Below are 25151 nucleotides of genomic sequence, written 5' to 3'. Positions count from 1 at the left end.
AATCGCTCCTTTCTATCAATCTTCACATAGCCTGTATTGTCCAGATTTACCCACGACGACTGAAACAGTTTGATATCGTTCTTGGAACAGCGCACTGTCCACATTTTTCTGGAAAGATAACGTAACTTTTAACAGTGCGTCTGAATATGGAAATTGCTCCTTTACATCGACCCTTACATAGTCTGTATTGTCCAAATGTGCACAACACGACCAAAACAGTTTAATATCGTTCTTGGATCGATTGGAAGAGCACGTTCTCTACATTTTTCAGGAGTAATTAGACAAACTTTCACAGCGCGTCCGAAAATAGAAATCGCTATTTTCCATCGTCCTTTATAAAGCTTATATTGGCCAATTCGTTCAGAAAAACAAACGTAGGCGGCTTTCCTTTGATCTGCATGGCTAATGATCACGGGTCCATTAGACAGGTTCTTGACTCAAAGTGAAAATTCTCGAATGCCCACTTTAAGGGATCTATTGTTTTCATTCAAGAGGACCGGAGCTGACAGAACCGAAACTCTTCCAGAATGAAGCAGCTGCAATATGGTATTGACACGATCAACGTGTCAACTATTTGTTTTTCAATTCAGTCGCAGGTGGGACACCATATAAGTTTAGGAGACATCGATGAAATCTACGAAACTTAAAATTATTTGAGGAATTTAAAAGTGTTTTCCAATCTAATCTGAATAATTTCTACTGCAACGATTGTCAAGGAATTCTTCATCGCAAAAAAAATGTTGTTAGTTTCTTGAATTTAAGCCCACGTTTTTAATTTTCTATAGATTTTTTATCATTGATTGAAATAAATAAAATTGACTTTTTCTGCAGTTTCGCTAATTATTTTGCATTTGAATGCGTATACTAATGAGTAAAGCGAGAAAATTAACCTTGAAATATTTTGCTTAAGGCGGTGAAAAGATCTTGCCAATTCAACCTGAAATCTCCTTACAGAGTGGACACTTAGATTCTCGATCCAAAACTTTTCAGCCAAGGGTTGCAGGGTGTTACAAAAGACGAAAATAGATGACTAGCTAATTCAAGTAGTACATGACATCTGCTTATAACAATATACACACGGAGCATATCGTCCCTCAAACTTATTTTCTATTCTAAGCAATCATTTGGAGTTTGCTTGTTTTTATTGTTTATCAAAACACTAGCTTTTTTTCTCAACTATTAATGGCATAATTCAATTTTAACCTGGAGCTGGAATTCAATACAATTGGTTTACAGCAAAAAGGCTTAGGCCTAAGGGAGTAGGGAATGTTCGTTTCGTTGCGTTCCTGAAAAATACGCCTAAAAATGTATGGTCATACAGCATGTTTACAAATTCGAAAAAAGTAGCGATCAATGATAACGGAGAAGAAAATTAATTGCGTCTTCGATACCCTGTTTTCACACATAACGGAAGTAAACTGTCGTGTAATTTGAACATTTCATTTCCGTAAAGCCGGACGCTTCATCCCAGGCCCTTCTCACAGGTGTTGATAGGATCGATCGCAAAATCACAACCAGATCAATAGCTGAAGTGGAAAATGGCGTCTCAGGCTAGGCCTTTTCACGATATGTATGAAATTAAGGAAGAACTTGGAAGGGGAGCCTTTAGTATAGTTCGTAAATGTGTTCTGAAGGAAGGGAAAGTCGAATTTGCTGTTAAAATTCTCGACACGCGAAAGATGACCTCGCGCGACATCCAGAAAGTTGAGCGAGAGGCTCGGATTTGTCGGGGCCTGAAACACCCGAATATCGTCCGTCTTCACTCTAGCATCTTAGAAGAAGGTTTCTATTACTTAGTGTTTGATATGGTCACTGGTGGAGAACTCTTCGAGGAGATTGTAGCCCGAGAGTACTACAGCGAGGCAGATGCCTCCCACTGCATACAGCAAGTGTTACAGAGTGTTCAGCATTGTCACGACAGCAATATAGTGCACAGAGATCTTAAACCCGAAAACCTTCTCCTCTCTAGCAAGGAAAAATCAGCGATATGCAAACTAGCCGACTTTGGATTGGCAATCGAAGTCGAAAACGGCAAATTAGGTTGGTTCGGTTTCGCCGGGACGCCGGGATATTTATCTCCGGAGATTTTGAAGAAGGAAGCATATAACAAGGCGGTAGATTTATGGGCTTGTGGAGTGATTCTGTACATCCTTCTGGTAGGCTATCCTCCCTTTTGGGACGAAGATCAGCAGAAATTGTACAGTCAGATCAAGGCAGGGGCCTACGACGTAAGTAAATAAGTATAATTTCATGATTTGTATTTTCACTTTGAGAAACTGATACTGAGCGAGCCGGGCGGTTTTCATCGTTCTTTTGTTTCTTCCCACAAATCGTAAATATATTTCAGCTAAGCCAAAACATCTATTCATATTCTTTATTTAACCATCGGTTTAGCGCCTGTATGTAGAACTGTGTTTTCGTTTATTTAGCATATAAATTGCTGTCCGTTTTCTTTTACTGTTACCATTCTTTCCACTTCGCTTTCGAATCGTGATTGACAATGGTAGGCCGTAGTTTCACAATTCGTGCGAACATAAATCATTCCCACTAATGATCTTTCACTAGCCATGGAGTCTAAACCAACATTACTCGGTTACGTGAATATCGAAGCGATAAATTGTTTTTTTGTGGGTTTCTTCTTTTGGTGGTTTCTGGCGTTAATTGAGGAGCTATTATTCCAGGTAACACCTGGCGTCGATAAGAGCGAAGTAAAAAATCATCGACGTGGAGAAATAATTTACTTAACAACTGTAGCCGTTATATTATTTTTTTTTCTAAAAAGATATTTTTCAGTTTTAAAACGCTGATTATTTAGATTCTGAATTTCTCCCGTGTAAAATGGTAGCTCGTGGAAAATAAATTAGCGTCTCTCGTCAAATTTACAAGATCTCTGATATGGACGCTGTTGCGAAGATCTTATGGCAATTACGCATGTAAGTCCATTGTTTCTTTCATCATTTAAGCTTTTGTTTTCTTTCTGTTACAAAGAATATGGATTTTGAAAATGAATTCAGAGCCGCCTCATTAAACACAGATGGATCGTTGAGACATTATGAATAATGCAATATTGTTCTAAGTCATCCAGATTTTGACCTTGCCTTAAAATTTACTTAGTGCAACCTCCCTAGAATTTGGCTCCTGCATCTTGATTTGATTTGTAAGGCGAGAGACCTTGGTGAGGGGTGCAGTAGTCCTGCTTAAGACACTTGAGTAATGGCTTAAAAAGGAGCCTACATTTAATATTTGGCAATATTTTTAGTCAATGGTTTGAGATTTTTACCCTTAAAATACAAGTATATTCACAAAGAAGGTTATCATTCACAAAAAGTTGAACATTTTCTGCAGATGTTCCTATGGCTTCCAGAAGACTCCCCAAAGAGTCTGCTACAAACTTGTTCCCAGTGCACTCCCTTCCTTTTACTTTTATCTTCCTTTTACCCCTCGACTGCTCTGTGTTTGCTAACATGCAATTTTGTCCAAGATGTGTAACTTAGGACTTCAATAGCTCACATTTCCCAGCTGGAGTTGAGAAAAAGTCTTGAAGAGAGTGAGCTGGTGTGAGATCATTGTGCTTATTCAACTTGAAAGTATGAGAATTTTGCTCATCATATCTCTTACCACCCTACCAGTATGGAGTGTACTTTCTTGTAGTCAGTGCCAGTTTGCTGAGAGTTAAAAAGCAAGTTTCGCCTGTTGGTGCTGTTGTGCTTTCATCAGCTGCTCTTGCTCCAACATTTCTTTTAAGCTGTGGCTTTGTTAAAGCAATTATTTAATGATTGAAGGAACGACTAAAAAATTGGTAAAAAGAGTAAGACTTACTTGACCATATGAAGTACACAAGGAGATGTTAGGGTTAGGGGATGCATAAATTGGAAAGAAAATGCCAAAAACTTGTTTCCGGTGATGTAATAATGTTTTATTAAAGCTTTTATTTTATTAAAGCTGTTCACTTAATAATGAATGAAAAAATTAATTGGTTTCTGCCACTATTGCAAATTGCATAGTAAAATCTTTTCTGATAATAATCAAGGTAATTGTAGCAAACATCAATAACAAAACAGGTAAATTAGACTTTTTAAGGCTTTTCTTGTCTCTGGTGTGGTGGTTTTTGAAAAGGAAGATCCTGTAAAAAACTCTTGAGCAAGGACAAGGAATAACAACAAACTCATGGTACCTGTGAGACTGGGTTTGTTAATGAAACCCTGGCCACAGTAACATGATATTTAAGTCTGCATCTGAGCCAAGTGGCCCCCAAGGCACTAAAGCTTACCCTGATCTTTGAAGCATGAAGTTACTCTGAGTATTTCTGCTTCCCCTATATGGATCAAAGGTTACCCTTAAGCATTTTTTCAGGTCTCCCATTTTACTCTTAGGCAGTGAAACATTCTTGAAAGGAAAGAAAGTCACTTAAACCATATTTATTTACAAAAAATTGCGTACAAATGTACACAACATGACAAATGTTGTTGCGATCTGAAAAAAGCTTGTTATTGATATAAAGACAATGGTGTAAGCAACACTGCAAACTAATTTGGCCATATATTTGGTGGCAAGAAATGGTCATCAGATGAAGCTTTGCAAACTAGATCTCCACTACACATTGGAAAAGGAAAATGTGCCCCCCTTTCCTTTGCAACATCACGGAGTTTGTTCCTGAATTGATACACAAAAAACACCATTGATATAAAAATAGAGACCTACATGTGCTCAAAAAACTATATGAAGTCAAACCTAGACTTCAACTTTGACCTTTTAACATCCAAGATTTTAATATCATTTGCTGTCTTTACTGTCTGATCTGTATGATGTTATGATGTTAGCTCTTAAGAGGTAGATAAAATATTGATGTTGTTATGTAGAAATTACTCATTAATCTCTACTTAATGCTTGATATATACATTTTGTGATGTGAGAGGTGTTTTAAAGCAGTAAAGCTGCAGTACAACTATTCATACAGCAAAATGATAAGGTTTTAATACTTCGAAGACGTGGCACTCTAGGTTGATCACAATAGCATTCAGTGGTACATGGACAAATGATACTCCTTGTCTGAAATGCCATTATACCTGCCCTTCTGCCTTGGGCATCAGGAGACATGTGGGCTCCCACAAACAATGTAAGAATGTACAACATAGCCAGCCTTAACTACAAGAGGCCACTACAAATATTACAGACCTACTTAGATATAAGGTTGGAAAAATTAAAATGACATCCTAAATTACATCTTGCTTTTCCATAAATTGGTAACACACTTTGCAGTTTTATTTGCTGACTGTAGCAATTGCCAAAAATTGCAATGGCTGCAATGGCTGTACTGGGCACACCTGGGGATTTTTGTCCATCATCTTTAAACCTCTTGGATAAAATCTACTTTCTGAACTCTAGACATCAAGACGGTGAAAGGAAGATGAATAAATTTGCAACTTTTAAAAGTAGTTCATTTATTTTGGAATCCTGAGAGGGGATTGAATTTTACTTAATCTCATTCTTGTGACTGATGAATCAAACACATTTCCTCATTTCAAACATTGCCTCATTTTAAATTTTAGTGCACCAGAATGGTGAATATTCTTTGATGCCAGTTCATAGAAAGATCAATACAACCTCACTTTCTTATTTGCTACCTTGGCAATGGTTTCTCAAATAAGGCCACCTTCAATTACAAGAACAACTTAAGCTCGTCTTTAGTTTGCTTTTTCAACATGCTAAGTTTTTTTTTCTCTTTTTTTTTTTTTTCGCAGTTTCCCTCTCCAGAATGGGACAGTGTAACAGAGGAAGCCAAAGATCTTATTAACAAAATGCTCACTGTAGATCAAAGTAAAAGGATCACAGCTGCAGATGCCTTGAAACATCCTTGGATTGTGGTATGTTGTTTTATATATTCATTTTATTCTGTCAATTCAGTTATGTGACAGTGTCACTTCCATGAAATAAAATGCAAATAATATCAATATGTGCTCAAAGAAATGACCAATTTGTTTGTTTATGGTACTCAACTTTTTTTCAGCTCCTCCCCATGGAAGTTTAGTTTATAGACTATAGGAAAAATTATGTTATTTTTTTAATTATTTTTTTTTGCAACTTTTGCCCTTCAATCCTCTCCCATTGTGTGTTTTATACACCACTTGTTGAGGGGAATTTGCCCAGGGAATGGCTTTGATTTAGTGACGCTGTGGTACACCTCCTGTTAACTCAGATAAGTTAAATACAAATCTTAGACAATTTTGGTGCATTTTGTGTGAAGAAGGAAGGAACGGCCCTTTTAAACTTTGTGACATGTAGCATCAAGAAAAAAAATCGGCAACAAGGTCGATACAGTATTTCAGAGCCATTTTGTCAAGTTCTTGGCTGCCTTTTTGTAGTTGAATAGTTGAGAAGTATAGTAGCTGACAAAGAAGTGAAAAACGAGATTAGAGCTTTTCATTTTGTGCAGCTGCAATGTATTTATGCCAGCTGCTATGTGTTTTGTTTATTGAAGAAGAATCTGATGATATTGAAACTCAGACCATATCTTATCCTTTGAAGGAGAGAAAATGAAAAAAAAAAAACTCCACGCATATTTTCTTTGTAAGTGTTTTGCTTCATAGTTTTCTTTTCATAAAGTTCTGTTTTCCTCTTTTTGAACACATTTTTACCATTCAAAAACACGGCGAAAGAAAATATGACGGGTGAATTAAGATGAGCCACAGAATACGCCATAACTAATTCACTCAGAAAAATTGAAAGCAAACTTACCCTTGATGTCAGAATTTGATATCGTGTATTGCTACATAACTGCAAGATTGAGAATAATAATTCCTTAATCGGAGCATCACATCATTCTGGCGTTGAGATCGGTTCGCAGTTTTTAGAATTATTCGTACATCTAAAATATTTTACGGGAGTTTTGATGCAGCATATAGGCAGCCTTTGCGAGGATACCATACTTGTCATTTCTGCTCGTTGCGAATGCGAGAAAGTGATTGGCTGATGTCAAAATGCTTCCACCATTTTAATCGTCCACTGAGAATGCGTGTTTGACAGTCTGTTGTGAAAGTTTGGGAAAATCTTCTTGATTTTCCAACAATGCCACCGAATGAATCCTATTAGTTTTTGTACGTCAGTGTTATTTTAGGTCGCTCCTTTTGTTTATTTTCTGAATTAAAAGTTTTCCCAGTCCACTGAGTTGTCAATCAAAACCGTCATATTTACAACGACAAGAAATAATGCGAACTAAGCCGTGTTTCCTAACATCATCGACTTAAAAAGGCTTTGGTTCTGACATGACTAGGAGAACGTCTGCTGATGTTGTATCAATACGTTCACTGTTGGACACTTGAAATACCAAAATTACACGATTCACTTTTGAAAAGGCGTATTCTTAAAAGATGTTCCCCTCGGCCTATGGAGGGGTTCTTCGTGGCAAAACTACAATTCTAAACCTATGGTTTCACTGCTACTAAGGATGTTAGGCTTATTGAATCAGTAGGCTATTAATATACCGACGGTTCTGCAAATGATACTTAGACTGCAAGTGCCTTTTTCCTTTTAAATTGAATGCTTAAAAGATGGAAACGCAGACGATTGGTAAACTTTTTCCTTATCTACAATAATTACTTTTGGCCTCTAATGTTTTTCCTATTTAATGATTATTTAAATTTTTAATCCTGACGAGAAACTTTGAAAAAAGAAAATTTAAGCGTCAATTAAAACTTTTACGCCAGCATGAAAAAGCAAATGATCACATTTCAGATGTAAATTGTTTTCTGTGCTTTTGGAAGGCCTTTTGTATTGTTATTCTACAGAATTTCAAACTGTTTTTTAAGTTCAATAGTTTGCACTAGTAGTTCGTAAATTGGGAAAATTTGAACCCGGAAAAAGACAAGTGATGCGCTTATATTGCATTGTGACCGCTAAAACCTTTCCAGCCTCAAATTATGCAGAATTTAGTTGCTCTTATTTGCATACTGTCCAATGTATGAAGTTGCCTCTCCTATGAAATTAAACGATATCAGAGAAAGACCAACACATATTTACGCCTCCTCTTTCTATTTTCGGGAGCCATCCTGTCCATGTTATTCCAAAACAATTTGTGAATCTACCGGAAAATTACTTAGTTTGTGGTTCGTTGTCAAGTTTCTTGTTAATTGAGCCAAGTGTGTTGTGGTGAAGGGATTGACTAAATCACTGACTTGCATTGTTTGAGCACCTGTCCTTTATGTCAAATGCGCTCTATAAAGATCTGATGTATTCCTTCGCTTCTTCTCGCTGGGGCTGCAAACAGGGATATTCCTTTCAATCTCTTGTTTCACTCGCCTTACAGACGGGAATCTGAACTTTCAAACAGGTTCTTTACTCCAACAGCCTTCAGAAGGTTTCACGATTGACCAGGGTAACTCGCAGTCGCTTAACTAAATTTTTGATTATGAACTATAAAATGCATTATTTTTGTGCGTACAATTTTTTCAGAACAGTGAACGAATTGCCTCGAAAGTTCATCGCCAAACTACGCTCGATGGTTTGAGAAGATTCAACGCGCGACGAAAACTTAAAGGGGCCATTCTCACGACACTTTTAGCGACGCATAATTTTAGCGGCTCGAGAAAGAAGAAGGAATCTGATGAGGATGTAATGGCGACTCATCCCGAAGAAACAGATGGTACCACCCAAGCCAGCGCGCAGCCGCAGTGGAAATCGCAGAAAGAACAGGAAATAATCCGCTTAACGCAGCAACTGATAACCAGTATAACCACTCAAGATTACGACACGTACAGCAAACTCGTTGACTCTCACGTAACTGCCTTCGAACCAGAAGCAATTGGAAATCTTGTGGAAGGTCTAGAGTTTCACAAGTTTTACTTCGATAACGTGCTGCGTCAACGCAACGCACCCACAAATACAACGATTCTCTCGCCTCACGTGCACATTCTGAGCGCAGAAGCCGCGTGTATCTCGTACGTGCGCCTGACCCAGCGAATCGGAGGCAACGGCGAGCCAGTGACGGACCAATCAGAAGAGACTCGAGTGTGGCAGTTAAAGAACGGGCAGTGGGTATGTGTTCATCTACACAGGTCTGCGTCAACTAAAGGACGCTAGAGAAATGGTGATTGAATCTTGTTAGAGAACTGTTACGTGAAGTAAGTGGACAGTTTGTAACTAACAAATATGTTTTGAGTATCAAGCCGGTAAAGACATGGGCCTGAAAATTCATGCTGTTGAATTTTGAATTGTCAAGACTGAGTTATTTAACTGTCTGAGCTCAGAGAGTCATAAGAGACTCCTTTTTTTCTACAACGTATCTTTGGCACTGAGCTAAGGAATTGTTGAAATTGAATTGTACAGGTGTTGTTACTCTAATCAAAACACCAATCCAGCTTTCCTATGGGAGCAAAGTTATTGAACTGAATTTTACCGTAGCCAAGCACTTGAATGACTGAAAAGAATATAAATAGAATTACATATATAATTGGAAAATTGATATATAATATGAGACATTACTAGTTGTATTGCTTATAGGTAAAGAATTGATAGTTGTTAGTAGCACCGATTTAATCAGCTTGGTTTCAAATATGTGACCTTGTCTTGCATTTCGTTTAGTTTTACTGGAAACCTTCCTTTTTTTCCCAAATCTCCAGAATTGCCTGAACGGGTGTATCTATCTTAAATCGGATCGGAGGCGGCTTTTGCATAATTTGAATTAGTCTGTAAGTTAGTGAATGCAAGTAAAGCCGTCCGTTTTTTTTCTCTTCTTTTACAATAAGACAGCCACAATTGCTTTTGTTACCTATGATACAAACTTCTAACAGGATCCACTTATCCCATAAAGTGATATTGGTCTTATTAGACTTATTGTTGATCACGTAGATCTTACAATAGCTTTGCACTTTGTAATATTTTAAAAATTTAAGCTTTTGTGCTATGGGAGATGCATTTTCTTTTCTTAGGTGGGATTAGATTTTCATAAAAAACATTATCCTAATATCTTTATTTAGCTGTTAGCAATGATAATGTTCCTCCATTTAGGTTTTTCTCCACTATTATTTACTGGGAAGGTTTGGACAAACGTGGTATAAACTTTTATTGACATTTTCCTTATATCTTTAAGTTACTGTTTTATAGTTTAACATTTGCGAGAATATTGTGATACTTCTGTTTATTGAAGGAAGTTCGCCTTTTTAATCACTTTGTGTCCAAATTCCCTCTGCGAAATTTGAACAGTGGCTGATAAAGAGCTAATAAGAAATAGTCAAGTGGAGTTTTATTGGGAAAGATGTGACTAACAACAGTCTGAATATAAACAGCTTAGTGGCCCGGGAGGGAAGACTGAGTGAGATGGTTATCATTTAATAAGGAATTATGTATGTAATTAGTTTAGGTCTGGTGCATGTAACTCACTCTTGTAAAACACGGCAGGATTTAAAGTTTCTCATTAGGGTCTTATTCTTTCAAACTGACAGCTGATATTTCTGCGTTTACAACAAAGCAGAGGTGCTCAAAAGTTGTTATTGTAGTGTATAACTTATCTGAGATACTGCCTGTTGTCTGATTGGTCAAACATCTCTCATTTGTTGTTTCAGTGAACCCTTAGCAAAGTTGAAACACTTAAATTTCATTTGACAAATGCGATGGACTGTTCTAGTCTTAAATTGATGACCAGAGCAGCTGTCAGATCTTTGATTAATGCAAGAAAATAGAAACAAAATTTCCGCCGTGTTACGACAGCGTGGTATGTTATATTTAGATTATTGAGTGTTCACTGATAGGCAAGTCCGAGAGAAGTGACGGTAATAATTGTAAGTGTTATTTCTACCTAGAGATTGTGATTGAGTTCGAATTCCAAGTAATTAAGAAAATAAATGATGCACTCAGAAAAGATGCCTCAGACAGCACATTTTCCAAGCGCATGTCATCATGTAACGTTTTCAGAGCTGGACGGTAACGCTCTTCCATAATTTTGTGAAAAAATGTACTGAGGTGCTTAAAACAGTTCGATTATTTTCTCGCCAAGATCGTAAGGATCAAGCACAACTTTTATACTCTGATGGCGGCAACTGAAGCCCCTTCCCTTCCCCCTAAAAACCATGTAATACCCCATAGATCCTTTACCTCCCCTAGCGATAAATAAAGCCTGGTCCTAGTTTCGTACCCAGACCTCTCACACAGTAGGATCTGGGTACGAGATTAGACTGGTCTTTAATGACGAAGAAATGTTTCCGTGTTTACCAACCTCATTTAAACACAAGAGGAGTAGGGAAATTAAGATAGTTATGCACCTCAGCCACGTCTCGGGTTTTCAAATCTCTCAAGAACTCCTCACTCTACCGAGTGTGATGATGAGGCTATGAGAACGCGCAGAAAATCCTTTGTTGCAGTTTTGTAATATTCCTTAAAAATGCACAAGAATCCGAAACCTCACACCCAAGGTTTTTAACCCTTTAAATACCACTAATGACCCAGACAGAATTTCTCCTTACACTATCAGTTCGATATCAAGCAGACGAGAAATGAGAATAGAGAAAAATATAAAATAGGGGTTATTGGTTGATCCATTCCAAATTCTCCAAACTAACATCATAAATTATAAGGCAAAAGGAAATGAGAGTTACAAATGAAATTTTGGGAGTGAAAGGGTTAAAACACTTATCGACCTCTGAGGGTACGTGGAGTATTGTAAATGTTTTCAAATATCCGTTGTATAAACTTTCATGATCATGATTATTTAACAGGTAGGCAATCAACATTTGAAATAGCTTTCTCTCTTTGCCTTGTTGCTTCGCACCAAGCGATCCCAGCTGGACATAATTTAAATGCATCACACGCCCATGAAGCAATTTTTCAACAGAATGTCTACCATAATCCAGGATTGAATAAAGGAGGTAAGTTTCAAAATATACAAAGGTGCTGCACCGGGGATAATACATTATAATTTGGTTTCATAAAGAGTTTTTCTAAAGCCCTTCTTCAGAGCGAAACAAGGGCCAACGCTCGAAATTTCGTCTTTAAAACGTCTTAACGGTAGCCAATTTACATTATCTTAACGTCTTAAAGTCTTAACGGTAGCCAATTTACATTATCAATTTAGCTGATTAAACCAAATTAACTTTTAATCCGCAGGATCGGTTTTGAAAACCAGCACAGCTCGGTCACTAGCCTTTTTTCTTGCTTCAGGCATGACTTTGATGTGACTTTCTTTGAGTTCTCATTGGATCCCTGTAACATTTACTGCTGTTCCGATTGTTTGTTGCGTTTACTTTGGCTTTGAATTCACGACTCTTAATCGAAAACTGTATAGACGCTCGCGTTTAACTTGCGGGTATCCTTACTTAATTCAGCCCCTTTTCAATTCTGCCCGTAAAACGTGAATTTCGGGTCAAAGAAATTTTGCTCCGCAAACGATGGATTTGGGAATGATTGTTTTTCACTTTCGTAACATTTTCAATAGTTTATTTATTTGTTCATCGGTTCATTGATCAATTCATTTTTTACATGTACATATTAAACTGTTAATCTTTCAATGAACCGTGATGGCCAAGTTTTTAGGATTTTTAACCTTTCAACTCTCAGAGGTTGCTGGTATTTGACTCCACGTATTAATGGATACATCATCCATGAAACACTCCGTGTCCAGAACTCTGTTTAGTTTAACAATTTACAAAGCAATGAAAATGAGCTGATTGGAATCTTACAAATCGGATCTTGGGTGTAACAGCGTTCGTCTTTTTGAGAAATCTCTCACAGACTGTAGTCAGACAGCGTATTTTTTCAGTTGATAGGAGAAGATCTTTTTACAGGGCTTCTACTCATCTCTTCTTTCTCCATCTAGCTGGGCGTGCTTGAAGTCATTTCTCTTCCAGTTGAAATGTTTTGAACGTGAACTTTCCTACGCGCCAACAGACTCTGAAAGGCAGCTCTTACATCTCTCTTCAGAAAAGCGTACACTATTGGGTTTGAGGCAGAGTTGATCAAAAATAGCAAATCAATGGCTATATCAAGAGATGCTGTGGTTTCACATAACTCGAACACAAAGCATACACACTTGTAGTTCTCGAAGACGTAGCAGATAATAAAGAGAAACATGATTGCCATTGTCATTTTGGCAGCAGCTTTGCTCTCTTTGCTCGATCTAAGCACAGTAGGAGAATATTTTGGCGCGTGGTTAAAACGGAGTTGGGCAAAAATCTTTGATCTCCTTTCCGAAATCTTGCGTAGGATGTAGAATATTCGACAGGCGACGAATACAAATACAATTGCTGTAACAACTTGGAAGACAAAAACTCTAAAAACAAGTAGATATCTATTTCGCACGTGTAGGCCATGGGGCAAGGTAAATAATGCCACTGGTAAAATCCACGCCATTGTGATAGCAATTTTGATCACCTTGGGCGACATTATCGACAAATACCTCAATGGATGAACAATTGCGAAGTATCGGTCCACGATCATCACGAACAGATTTGTAGCCGAGAAATAAAGGAATGTCCTAGATACCAAGAAGAACGGATCCACATTTTCGTGGTCGGGATCGTTCAGGCTGTCTATCTTCATGGCGAAGAGTAAAGGAAAAAACGTAAGTCCAACGAACAAGTCTGCGAAGGCAAGGGCAAGCACTAACCAGTTAGCTGTGTTGTGTAAACGACGAATGCCAATGATCAAGCAAATCACGGTTCCGTTTCCAATTACAGTGACTATGGTAAGAAGCCACCCCAAGAGCCAAAACCACCACATTGTTAGACGGTTTCTTAGGAAGGATATCGATCGATTGAAATGCGTCCGTCACTGTTCTGAGTATTTATGACTAAGTATTTATGCGTGTCTTGAATTTTTTCGAAATTTGAATTTAGAGTCATTAATCACAATGAGAGCAGGATGTACCCTTAGGTCGGATATGCATTCAAGGCTTCACTCACGATACTAGTTTTGATATATTCTTTCAATTCTGTTAAACCACGACTTCATGTATTCCTTAAAATTTACGCGTTTGTGTGCGGTTTGCGTTTGTTAAAAGTTACTCTCCGCACCATTGGGCTATAAGATAACCCAAAATATTCATAAATTCTGTCGGTAAGTATGTCTCAAGTCTGACTACAGACCAACGGAAAAGGTGGTTATTTATAACTTTGGCAAACTATTGAAGTTTGATTAGTTTGAAGTGCTGACGTAGTTCACATGACTATTGTTATCTTTGTTCAGATAAGAATGATATGGTATTTCAGATTTTTGCTGTATTGGACGAGTGAATTCTTGCGTAGGACAAATTGACACAGCGTGCGCTTTCCGTCAGCGGCAGTACAATTTTCATATAGAAACATTAGAATGCGTCAACCTCTGCATACGAGAGAAAACCAGGGCAAACATGCATCGAAAATATGCCAGAGGCCACTGTCACAAATAATACCAACAATTATCCTATCATTGTCAAAAAAAAAAACATTCTTTGAATAATTTTGACAGTTTCATTCAAGCACGAACTGAGAACTGCGCCTCACAATCGAAATTTAGGGAAAATGGGTCTTAATCGGATAACTTTCAGGCCTGAGGAACTTAAATAGGCAACGAATCGCTACTGTGGGTCTCTCTAAGTCCTATATCAATTTGAACGAGTGGTGTTCTTGAAATTTTCTTCACTTTATTGAGTAAATTTCAAATCTTTCACAACATCTTGACTTTTGATGGTTCCTGAGCGGTCGTTGTTCTAAAAGCGATTTCGCTGACTGCTTTTCTATGGTATGTTGTACGTTCTAAAAGACTTCTTGTTCACACCGACTCGAAATACTTAATTCGACCTGAGTATGATTTACCAAATGCTTTAAGCCGATAAAGTTAGACAATAAATCACGACATCGACCATAACCAACTACTTAGCTATTTATATTATCTCTTTCTATTTATCAAGGGTTGATTTCTTGTCGTCGACTTCCCATAAACTTAAGCTGACTAAAGTTTTAATATTAATTTCTTAAAAACTAAGATCAACTTAATTTGTAATATATTTGTGTTTTGTTGTTCTATAAAATGCCTTCTATCTTTTCTTGTCCTCTTCAAAAATAGACATTGAGATTCCCATATCATTTAAGTTGGCCGGTTATTGGAACACTTATCTAAAGCCTTCCGATGTGGTTTCCTGTTATATGGGTTGGCCGGGTTTTCGTACTTTTGAAAAAGCCCCCGTTCTTTAAGAACCATTTTGAGGAACAATACGATGAACTTGCAAATGGGCCAAAATAGAACCGTTTCTTTCTTCTAAACTAATAGACTCCTAAAGGTTTAACATATCACAGCTCGATCTGATATCAGTCTTAGCAGGGCAGCTTAACCTTATCTCATTTTCCTGTACATGCTGTAGTTTAAAACGAATTTCCGCAATATTATTGCTAATACAGTTTTTGTTTGTGTGTTTTCTTTTCCCCGAAATACCACTACCATTCATGCACAAAAGAAAATATAGATCAAGCAATGTTGAAATCGTGTTTTTCTGAAATAATTTTAAACCAAAGCTTACTTATCCATAGATAAGCATTGGTTAATGGTGACGCCCCTTTAAAAGGAAAACGATTGTCCCTTGCGGAAGGACTCGATCTTGCTTCAAGTTGATTAAATAAAAAAAAAAAGCACCAAAAAAAATGTCCATTACGTCTTGTATCAGTAGGTCTCTCAAGTGAATCACAGAGCAAATATTACAGGTACGTCAAAAAATTCTGATACGAAGTCACAGTTCCGGCACTTAAGTTATTTTACTGGCCAGATTTTAACGTAAGGGTATAATCAGGCAGTCCACCCTGACTGGCCAAGAAATTTTCACGACCCTTCGATGCAGTGTTAATTGTAAAAGAAATTTGAGTACAGTGTAAACTATTGACTGTTTACAATGATACTCTTAAATGTTGCGACCTTTCTGAATATACTTTGCATCATGAAATGTTATGTAATGTAGAGTGATGTTAGTTAAGTAATTTTCAGTTGTTAACGTGTTAAAAAAGACAGAGGACTAAAGCTTGGCTACTTACAAACAGTTGTGCTATCAACCACAACCATCAGACTAGGTTTTCCAGTGATAACAAGTAGCTTGACGAACTTCCCAACCAAGGTCGCGATTAAATCGCACTTTAGTTTTCCCCAATGACGTCATTTCATCATGTCAGGGGCAACGGAATGCGCAAATTATACGACCGTATTCCACTTTAGTAAAGGGCAAAAATACGGACGGGAAGTGCAAGACCAAAATTGCAACACTTAAAGATCCAAATTTTGATCCTTTTTCCGCCCTTTAAGCAAAGCACTTTTAAGCGCGTCAGATTATTTCGTTCGTCATAGGAACACTTCAATGGTTCTGTTTGTGTTATTTTGCTCTTTCACGCATGTTCAGATAAGGCCAACATTCTAAAAAAATAATAAAAAAATTCAATAATAAATCCCTTATCATGATGTTTTAACGTATAATACAAGCGGACATTTTGCTCGTTGCTTGTATTTTGTCTCGCCCTTACGAGACTCGGGAAAATACCACGCAAGAAACAAATTATCCGCGCGTATTGGATGTTAAAGTCAGTTAAGTGATACCATTGAGCCTTGGTCCAGCGTTAAAAGGTGACTTACGCGATTCTTTTTGAACCAATGAGTCAAATATATACACCTTATTCGATGGTTTAAGCGGTCACCCACAGGTTCGACTGTAAGAGATAAATCTAAAGATGGTGACATATGGAACACCCCGTTAGGTAGACCACGAACATACCAGGTCCATATAAAAATCTGACACTAACAGAGATCACGTATTCGAGACCGCCAGCTCGCTTCCAGTTATCTAATACTGCGAACAATTTTTCTTGAAAACGAGGGGTGGGAGGGGATGGTGAATCACAAGGACTCTACGCCTATGCCTGTACCCTTGTCCGCTCCTTGGGGCCTGGAAAAAGGGTAAAAGAGAACTGACATGATACCTTGACGCTAGGGCAAAGGAAATAATTCCAAAGAACTTAATGATATAAAAAAATTTGTTTTATTAGTACTTTGTACAATGGCCTTCAAATTGGTATTTCTTGCCAAATTATATAAATGCACTAATGCAACTATCCTTCAATGCATGGATACAAATGTTTCTGTAACTTTCTTTTCAAATAGAAACAGAACATACAGATTTAGCTTGCGGGCAGGCCCGCATCAGTAGCGCTGTACGAGTCGAGGAGAGGTTTGACGGGGGTCTGGCTCTAATAATGATTAACAGAGCTAAACCCCTTGCAGACTTCCCGCCGGCTTCTGTTGCTAAGTCCTCATACCTTCCCGCGGACGAGGAAATGCACAAACAATGAGGGCCTGCCAACAGACCTTTTTTCGGTTGCGTTTTGTTTTCACGTTTAAAATATTTGAGAAAATCTTAACTCTAAATAAAGCCCACTTAATGAATACAATGCTTCCCTTGATTCTTCAACAAGGCTTACTATAATGATTTAAATACTGTATGCTTTCCAAGAAATAAAGCCAACATTCTTAAGCCAAAAAAAGTAAATGTAGTAGTTGGTAGACATTAAAATTCGCATAAAATCAGTAGAATCGAAATTTCACAAGACAACATATGTTTCTAGGAATTAACCAAAAAAATTCATTTTTAAGACGCTGAAGGAAGATTGAAACTATTTCTGGAACGCTTTGACATTAACCAAACAACCGAAATGTCTTTGTTGTTGCCTTAAAAACCAAACGGTACCGACAAGAGATCTGAAGAAAGCGCTTGGAAAGAGAACTTTCAAGTTCCGGTTGACATCTCTTTACTGAAGCCCGTATTTTCTCACAAAATTAAGGGGAAATTGAGGCACTCCTTACTGAAAGAAATTTTTTGTCCGCCGGCGCACAAAAAATACTATCTGAGTGCAACAGGCAGTATTCAACAAAATTCTGGCCTGGATAACAAACTTCTTACCCTTTCATCATCCATTCCTTTGTGTGCTAGCCAGTAGCCTCCTCGTCCATCGGTCTCAGCCGACAATCTTCCTTAACCTTGCCATTTCTTAGATTATTCGTTATTCTACATCAAATTATTAATATACCTGGCTTCAAACCAGTCCTTCTTTCATCTTAGTTAGTACAGAACGATTTTAATGAACCAAGGAAATTCAAAATAAAGTGCAAGTATGTAACCTAACAACAAGGAGAAGGTCTATTTTTGATAGACAGTAAAAATAACTCAACTTGTATTCTTTAGCAAGTCACGCGTTCTGATTTGCCTACTGAATCGATGTCCACATTGGTAAGCTCCAGTCCGTTTGTGAGAAAACACGAACGTTTCGCTTACAACCAATCGCGCAAAAAAAAAAAAAATTTGCAAAGGGACACCAGTATATTTACCTGTAAGTAATGCGAGTCTCACTTATAGGAACTGACTTAGATAGCTGACCCGGGGTGTTACCCCTTATCGAGAGAGTGACTATACGTTTTATAAGCAGACTTTCTGTACTAAACATGCCGATGATAAAGAGAATGCTTTGCTATGGAGTGGCAATGTCAAAAAAACAACCACCACAATTAACGAACTTTCTCATCCATAATATTATACCTAAATTTTCACATGCTCTACAAAACAAATCATAGATTATGCAGTAAAGATGTGCTCAGAGTTAGGCTGACCTGATGAAGATGTCTGTTTCGAAAAAGAAAAAACAAAACAAAACAAAACAAAACAAAACAAAACAGGGCACCCATTTACTTTAAGCACAACTTGCAGTAAAAAAAGTGATAAGAATGTTCCAAACAACCCAACAGATTAAACAAAATATGCTATTTTTTGGTTATTTATATTAAATTTTCCTTTTTTGCTGCATAAGTTCTGTAATATCATCTTTCTATAAATGAGTCTGGACTAACAAAATACCAAAACAATATATGTAGCTCCCAGAAGAGCTCTGGGTTTTTAGTCTGAAAACCGAGACCTCAACATCACCTATCTCACTACTATGAAATTATCTAAGTTACACATTTCATAATAGCATAGCTCACAGATTGTATTTAAGCTGCATGTAGTTAGATCATACGTATGTAAAAAATGTAGAAAAAGCTTTTTGCATGATGCATTATACCCTTTAAGTAAAGAGGTATCTCAGTTGTAGTAGTCCCTGTCCCATCTGGACTTCTGCATCTTTATATCTGTTATAAGGCTGTTTGCAAAACAAATTCCCATAATCTGTGACAAAAACGTGCAAATAAATTAGACACTTTTGTCAATGCTCTAACATTCCATACAAGATTCTTGGCAAAAGCTGTGAACATGATTGCACAAAGTCGTTCTCCTTCTCCCAGGTCTGTACTGTAGCTCCATAATGCATACCACAACTCAATTAACAGACAATTTTAAAGAACTCACCTGAACTAGGGCCAAACCAACTGCAATCCCACCGATTATTATTAAGTTCTCCTTAAACCAGTCTCTGACTGCAGCAATACAGCCTTTGATGTAAATGACCTTACTCCTTTCTGTATCCTGAATCAAAAAATAGACCTGTTAGTGGAATCTTTCTCGTTAGTGATGCATACCAAACATAACACCATTCAGTTCAACTGATGTCGAATGTTGACATGAGAGCTGAAAATGAGGCTAAATGTTTTATTTTTTAGCATTTGTAATGTCTTTTTAAAATAACTGGGAACTAAAGCATCCTAATCAAAAAAGCTTGAGATCATTATATAGAGTTGACACGGTTGTCAGTGGCATAAAGTAAGTATCACAGAATGTGCATAACTGTTTCAAAAATTTAATTAGAAAATTCCATTGTTAACCAGAGTGCATAATTACTTTAACAATACCATTTGTTTCATTTCATGGCACATACATTGCATACTTCAATTACAAGTGTAGTGAAAATTCTGTATCAGGACAAAGCATACAATCCTCCTTCAAGCAAATTGGTGGTAGAGAATTGGAATACCACTACAAGGGTGGAATTCAAAAGATTATATTTTCTTTTTTGTCTCAAAATTGTAACAAGTTCACCTTCCCATATCATAAAGTTTTGTTACTTTTATTAGCTAGTAGACTATCATCCATTAAGCAAGATAGACAGCAAAAAGACAATTAACCTTTTACACCCCAACATCAGTATGCATATTCTCCATATAGCTCCCTAAACATTTCCTAAGGTGCTGACAAGGAGAATTTGTATAACAATCAAGAGCTTCTTTGGTTAGTGATCAGTTCCTTTATTCTCCTAACCTTAGTATTTGATTCAGGGGTGATATGGTAAGGAGAAATTAGATGCCAGTCACTTTTAGGGGGTTAAAGGGTTAACTTACAGTATATATAGGTTTTCTGATCTTATATCCACACTGTGTGTTTAGGGTATCCTGTAGGAAAATAAGCTCTTTGACATAAGTACATGTACACTTTAGTGGATACAACAAAAGCCTCTGACCTTGTTGATGGGCAGTATATTTGATAGAAATTTAATTCCCAAAGAAGAGCTACTTTTCAATGTGGCTGGATAGATACCTTATGGCAATAAAATTCAAGTCCTCCAAACTCTTTTTAGTACCTTTCATGGGTGAATGTTTCCCTGGAGTCAACGTACAGAGAAAAAATGTTTCTCTATGGTTACAATTCATGCTTTCATTTCCATATGGATTATCTACATGAAATCTATCTGAAATTTTGTTCTATAACTGAGCTCCTTGTTGTCAGTGACACTTTATTCACTTACAAGAGAGACAAACTTGATAGGTACTCCATGTGACTATGGTACGCTCTGTATAAATGCATGTAAACCTGTGTATGACTGATGTCATGACAACATGAGGTAAGCTCTGTTTAAATGCATGTACACCTGTGTATGACTGATGTCATGACAACACCAGGTAAGCTCTGTATAAATACATGTACACCTGTGTATGACTGATGTCATGACAACACCAGGTAAGCTCTGTATAAATGCATGTACACCTGTGTATGACTGATGTCATGACAACATGAGGTAAGCTCTGTATAAATGCATGTACACCTGTGTATGACTGATGTCATGACAACACAAGGTAAGCTCTGTATAAATGCATGTACACCTGTGTATGACTGACCTCATGACAACACGAGGTAAGCTCTGTATAAATGCATGTACACCTGTGTATGATTGACCTCATGACAACACCAGGTAAGCTCTGTATAAATGCATGTACACCTGTGTATGACTGACCTCATGACAACATGAAAATGGTACACCACAAGCCTCTGCACCTGGAGAGGAACAGTTAAAGTATATGTTTCTTTGCCAGTCATTGTAAGTTTCTCCACCACAACACTTGAACTGCAACACGAAATAAACAAATTCAGAACATGCAAAATCTGTATGAGGCCTTTTAATTAGTTATAGAGTATAGATCAAAGCTTCTGATTTCAATTTCAATAAATCATGACTCACAGCTTTTCTTCATTAAGTTGGCTGATTATTGTTAAAAAAAAGAAAAAAAGCAACATAAATATCTACATGTTACTTGTTAATATGAGTATTGGATCAAAATCACAAAAACCTCTTGTTGAATTCCATCAATAAAACTCTGTAGATCCACATTGTCCCTGTAACTCTCAATGGTTTCATCTATTTTCTTCTTTACAATACCTTCAACCTGAAATTCAACAAACAAACTGATCTTCAGTCAAGGAACCAATTTCTGCAGTTATTGTCTTAAAGAATTTGGTGGCACCCACAATATTGCATGCATGCCGAGAAGTTGACAGTAGTTGTTCTCTAGAATAAAATAAACTGACAAAATGAATGAATAAAGTGATTTTTAAATCCCCTTCTCTTCCCCTTAAATAAAAAACAAAACTTACCTTATCTTGAAACACAAAGACAAAAATTCCCAGAGATAATTCAAGGAAGAATATGATTGCCAGGACAATTGAAAACTGAAAAGAAAAAATATAGATCAATAGATGGAATTAATACCGTACTACCATAGAAAGGTACACGTAATGTTCTGAGATTGAAGTAAATGACTTAAACTACAGACACCTGTTTAAATACATGATAAGTGCCAGTTGTAAATAATGGATCTATGGCCATCACTGTGGCTGGACAAATCTTAGAAATAAAATCTTGGATGACAACAAGAAAAGTTAAAATGCCTTATAAATGGCGGAAATCCATATTTGGTGCCATACTTGAGAAGCTCTGAAAACTGACAGAATAGGAATAGGATGGTTCAGTTCGCCAGGCTCAACCTAGCTTAGTTGATTTAATAAACACACAATTTCCCCTGTGTCAAAAGTTATGTCTAGAATACACTGTAGCAGATACAGACTGGAGACAACATAAGCTTACAAACTTCAGAAGGCAAACATTTTCTCTCAAAGCACCGATGCAACCAGTGAATCCAAGGATAAACATGATCCCTCCAGTTATGATCAGTGCAAAGGCTGGGTCCATAACAATGTCATTAAAGAAGCCTTGATATCTGGTCTTTTCAAATCGTGCATAGAGGCCAACACCAGTTGTAAGGCCTCCAATCAGCTACATATATGATAAAAAACAATTTATTAGATAAGTAATGTAACTTATGTAGTTTGGTTAGTAGAAATTTTAGTTTTCTTTGGCTGTATACTGGAACCTTAGAGTATAGAACCCGAAAGTCTAAGGTTTGATTCCTCATAGGGACTCAAATTTCTCCTACATCCAACACTTCCTGTAAGATGCAAAACATGTTGTTCTGACCCCTGTTGTTCAAGGTTCAGATATCACTATCCACTGGATAAATCTCTATCCTGTGAATAATGCTTCACCTTTTGCTATCACTTATCTGCTGGATAACAATTTATCTACGGAATAGCATTATCTGCCCTTTATACAACTGGGCCCTGAAGTACAGAACTTTATTCTAACTGATGGTAATATTGGCAATACAATAATCCTAAGTGAAATCTAATGTGGCCAATATCCAACACACTTCAAAAGTTTATCATGGAATGTTCAGAGTTTGACAGTTATTCAAATTTGGACAAACTCAACTTCTGTACAATAAGAAAACAAGATATCTGAACAAAATTCTCGGACAGGCTTCTTTTTTCGCTGGCAATAAACCATGGGACTCTTTTATAAGTACAAGGATGATAACTAAAGACATGCAAAGACCTGCACAATGGATAGTTGAAGCTAACCAAAGACTCAAGAAGAGATAAATTTATAACCACCCTAGAAAAAAAAAAACAAATGAACAATTTCATGTGCTACAGCCACGATAAATATTAAGAGGTGAAAATTTCAATCCACCTCTAAATATCACAAGAGACAAGTGAGAACTTGTACACATGCACATGTCCCAACATAGCATGGAATTTGATCACTCTCAGATTTACTGATCATTCTTAAGGGAAGGAGAAAACAAACAAAAAAAGGACTGCTGATATAAGGCGAAAATTGTGAGAAATATTTCATATTTTTATCAAATTTTCCGGAAAGAAATATTGTTCGTGTTAAAGTTTGACCGACACACAAGTGACAACGCAAATATTCGTTGGAACAACATTAAATAACATTTTCACAAATTAACTCAACAATGGTAAACTTTCCATATCATTCTACCATCTCGGCTAATTCTACGTTATTTGAATGAGGTGAGAAATCGTTTCTGACCAAGCAAAACGGGACATAACTTGATACTTTCTTAATTGCGGCATTAGTAGTATGGTTTAGGTAGTGTCCTATGTGATTCATACTAATACAGCTCCGTGTCAAATTGATAAAATAACCTAAATGCCGCTTCAATAACTCGTTCTGTCCTTTCCTTGAAACAATTGATGCAAAAACAAACTCTACGATAGAAAACGATGGAAAACACGATAAACGAAGCAATCAACAATATGCATGGCTTATTTGTATTCAATTTCACAAAAGAGCCATGTCGCTTTCGTTGTCAACAAATCTCATAGTATGTGTACATTTCTTTCAAAAACTTACCCAGAAAAACACATTGAAAAAGAAGAGAAGATACTTCACACAACAGCTAACTTCTGTAGTTTCCCTAGGCATCGTTAATGGTGTGAAAGTCACAAATTTACAGTATACAGGAAATAGGGAAGTCTGATGAAACGTTTAGTGCGTACACCCGGTCGAAACTTTGGAAACAAGTGGTAACCAGTTTCTTCTCGGTAAATGCAGAGAGCCCGCCCACAGCTGTGATGACATCACCGCAACATTTGGCCATCATGTTGCTAGGTGACATCAAGGAGCTAGAAATATGGAAAACATTACCTTAATCTCCCATAATCCAATATCTAAACATCTTAATGTTTTTTGCAATAATCTCTTGCGTTTCCCTTATGTCACCAGGGTGGTTGAGTACGTTTCCCGCTCTCTGGATAAAATATCAGTTCTTTTGCGCTGCTATGTCGTGATCATTTTAGCATGGGCGAGGATTGACGGGGGGGGGGGGGGGGAGGGGAAGGGGTTAGTAACATACTTACCTTACGGGGGAAGAATGCTCTTTCCGGAAGAGATTTATATGATGGATTCGAAAAAAGATGTATTCCACAGGCCAAATGGGTGATTCATGCGCATTACCCGAGAAAAAGTGAAATGAGAGTGGTTCGCTCCATTTTGTCAAAAAACTCGGGGCTGGTTAATATAAAGCTGATTTCTAATTATTTGAGCCGTGGTTTTAGATTATTAGCTGATCTCGAGATTTCTTTATAGATGGATTGTTTGATGTAAATAAGCATTTTTCACCTCTTAGCTTTAAGCCTTCTTCACCCTTCACAAATGCCAACATTTGAGTGGAGTATTCTCTTAATTGAAGATCTAGAGCGTGGTTTTGCTGGATGGCGGTTACTATCTTTTAAGATAACCAGTTCTTTATTTAATTCTAGCCTTTGCAGTTGAAAGAAGTGTCTCAGCTCAAGGCGATTTAATTAAAGGGGCGAAGTACTCCTCTTCGTTCTTCGCTCCATGCCTCTCTCAAGTCCTGTAGACTTGCTAAACGCCCATAAGAAGCTCGTATTAGAGGTTGTGTATGCATTTGTAGTGTTTTCTTTACATAGGTAAATGACAGAAAAAGAATTTATTCAAAAAATTATTACGTGGAAGGTAATTGAATAGGGTTAAAGAATGCGTTTGGACGGCTGGACCTCGATACGGAGTGAAATTTTTGATTCAACGATTAGGCAAACAATTTTACATTTAGCCAACATTTCACTCTTGATGCAA

General features: G+C 37.2%; 3 protein-coding genes across 4 annotated transcripts; 1 reads left to right on the top strand and 2 right to left on the bottom strand.

Annotated features, from left to right (window-relative positions):
* The first annotated feature begins 1469 nt into the window (after positions 1-1469).
* On the top strand, positions 1470-10852 carry LOC113674758 (calcium/calmodulin-dependent protein kinase type II alpha chain). Its single transcript, XM_027191253.2, has 3 exons — positions 1470-2228; positions 5742-5864; positions 8449-10852. Exons 1-3 carry the CDS (start codon positions 1539-1541, stop codon positions 9073-9075), a joined length of 1440 nt encoding a protein of 479 aa, XP_027047054.2. The 5' UTR covers positions 1470-1538; the 3' UTR covers positions 9076-10852.
* A 1554-nt stretch (positions 10853-12406) lies between these two features.
* On the bottom strand, positions 12407-15347 carry LOC113674849 (histamine H2 receptor). Its single transcript, XM_027191350.2, has one exon. It carries the CDS (start codon positions 13702-13704, stop codon positions 12799-12801), a length of 906 nt encoding a protein of 301 aa, XP_027047151.2. The 5' UTR covers positions 13705-15347; the 3' UTR covers positions 12407-12798.
* Positions 15348-16952: 1605 nt separating this feature from the next.
* On the bottom strand, positions 16953-24104 carry LOC113674772 (tetraspanin-17). Of its 2 annotated transcripts, none has more exons than XM_027191268.2 (8): positions 23907-24104; positions 22275-22463; positions 21785-21859; positions 21481-21576; positions 21147-21257; positions 20257-20307; positions 19331-19447; positions 16953-19150 (listed from the first exon to the last, which is right to left on the bottom strand). In XM_027191268.2, exons 1-8 carry the CDS (start codon positions 23976-23978, stop codon positions 19067-19069), a joined length of 795 nt encoding a protein of 264 aa, XP_027047069.2. In that variant the 5' UTR covers positions 23979-24104; the 3' UTR covers positions 16953-19066. The 2 variants fall into 2 exon arrangements, with proteins under 2 accessions (XP_027047069.2, XP_089053720.1); XM_089197594.1 differs by lacking the exon at positions 23907-24104 and adding an exon at positions 23082-23136.
* Positions 24105-25151: the final 1047 nt, after the last annotated feature.

Source organism: Pocillopora damicornis, chromosome 2, assembly GCF_964200805.1.
Source record: "Pocillopora damicornis chromosome 2, jaPocDami1.2, whole genome shotgun sequence".
Classification (NCBI taxonomy): Eukaryota; Metazoa; Cnidaria; class Anthozoa; order Scleractinia; family Pocilloporidae; genus Pocillopora; species Pocillopora damicornis.
This window is presented reverse-complemented; position numbering and strand designations above follow the sequence as displayed.

Bases quoted from the DNA above. Each gene is read 5' to 3' on its own strand.
- LOC113674758 (XM_027191253.2), top strand. From the start codon at position 1,539: ATGGCGTCTCAGGCTAGGCCTTTTCACGATATGTATGAAATTAAGGAA. The intron at 2,229-5,741 runs GTAAGTAAATAA...TTTTTTTCGCAG, and splicing joins TCAAGGCAGGGGCCTACGAC to TTTCCCTCTCCAGAATGGGA. The intron at 5,865-8,448 runs GTATGTTGTTTT...CAATTTTTTCAG, and splicing joins TGAAACATCCTTGGATTGTG to AACAGTGAACGAATTGCCTC.
- LOC113674849 (XM_027191350.2), bottom strand. From the start codon at position 13,704: ATGTGGTGGTTTTGGCTCTTGGGGTGGCTTCTTACCATAGTCACTGTA.
- LOC113674772 (XM_027191268.2), bottom strand. From the start codon at position 23,978: ATGCCTAGGGAAACTACAGAAGTTAGCTGTTGTGTGAAGTATCTTCTC. The intron at 21,860-22,274 runs GTAAGCTTATGT...TTTTCTTTTCAG, and splicing joins ATGTTTGCCTTCTGAAGTTT to TTTTCAATTGTCCTGGCAAT. The intron at 21,258-21,480 runs GTTTTTGTGATT...TTCGTGTTGCAG, and splicing joins TTGATGGAATTCAACAAGAG to TTCAAGTGTTGTGGTGGAGA.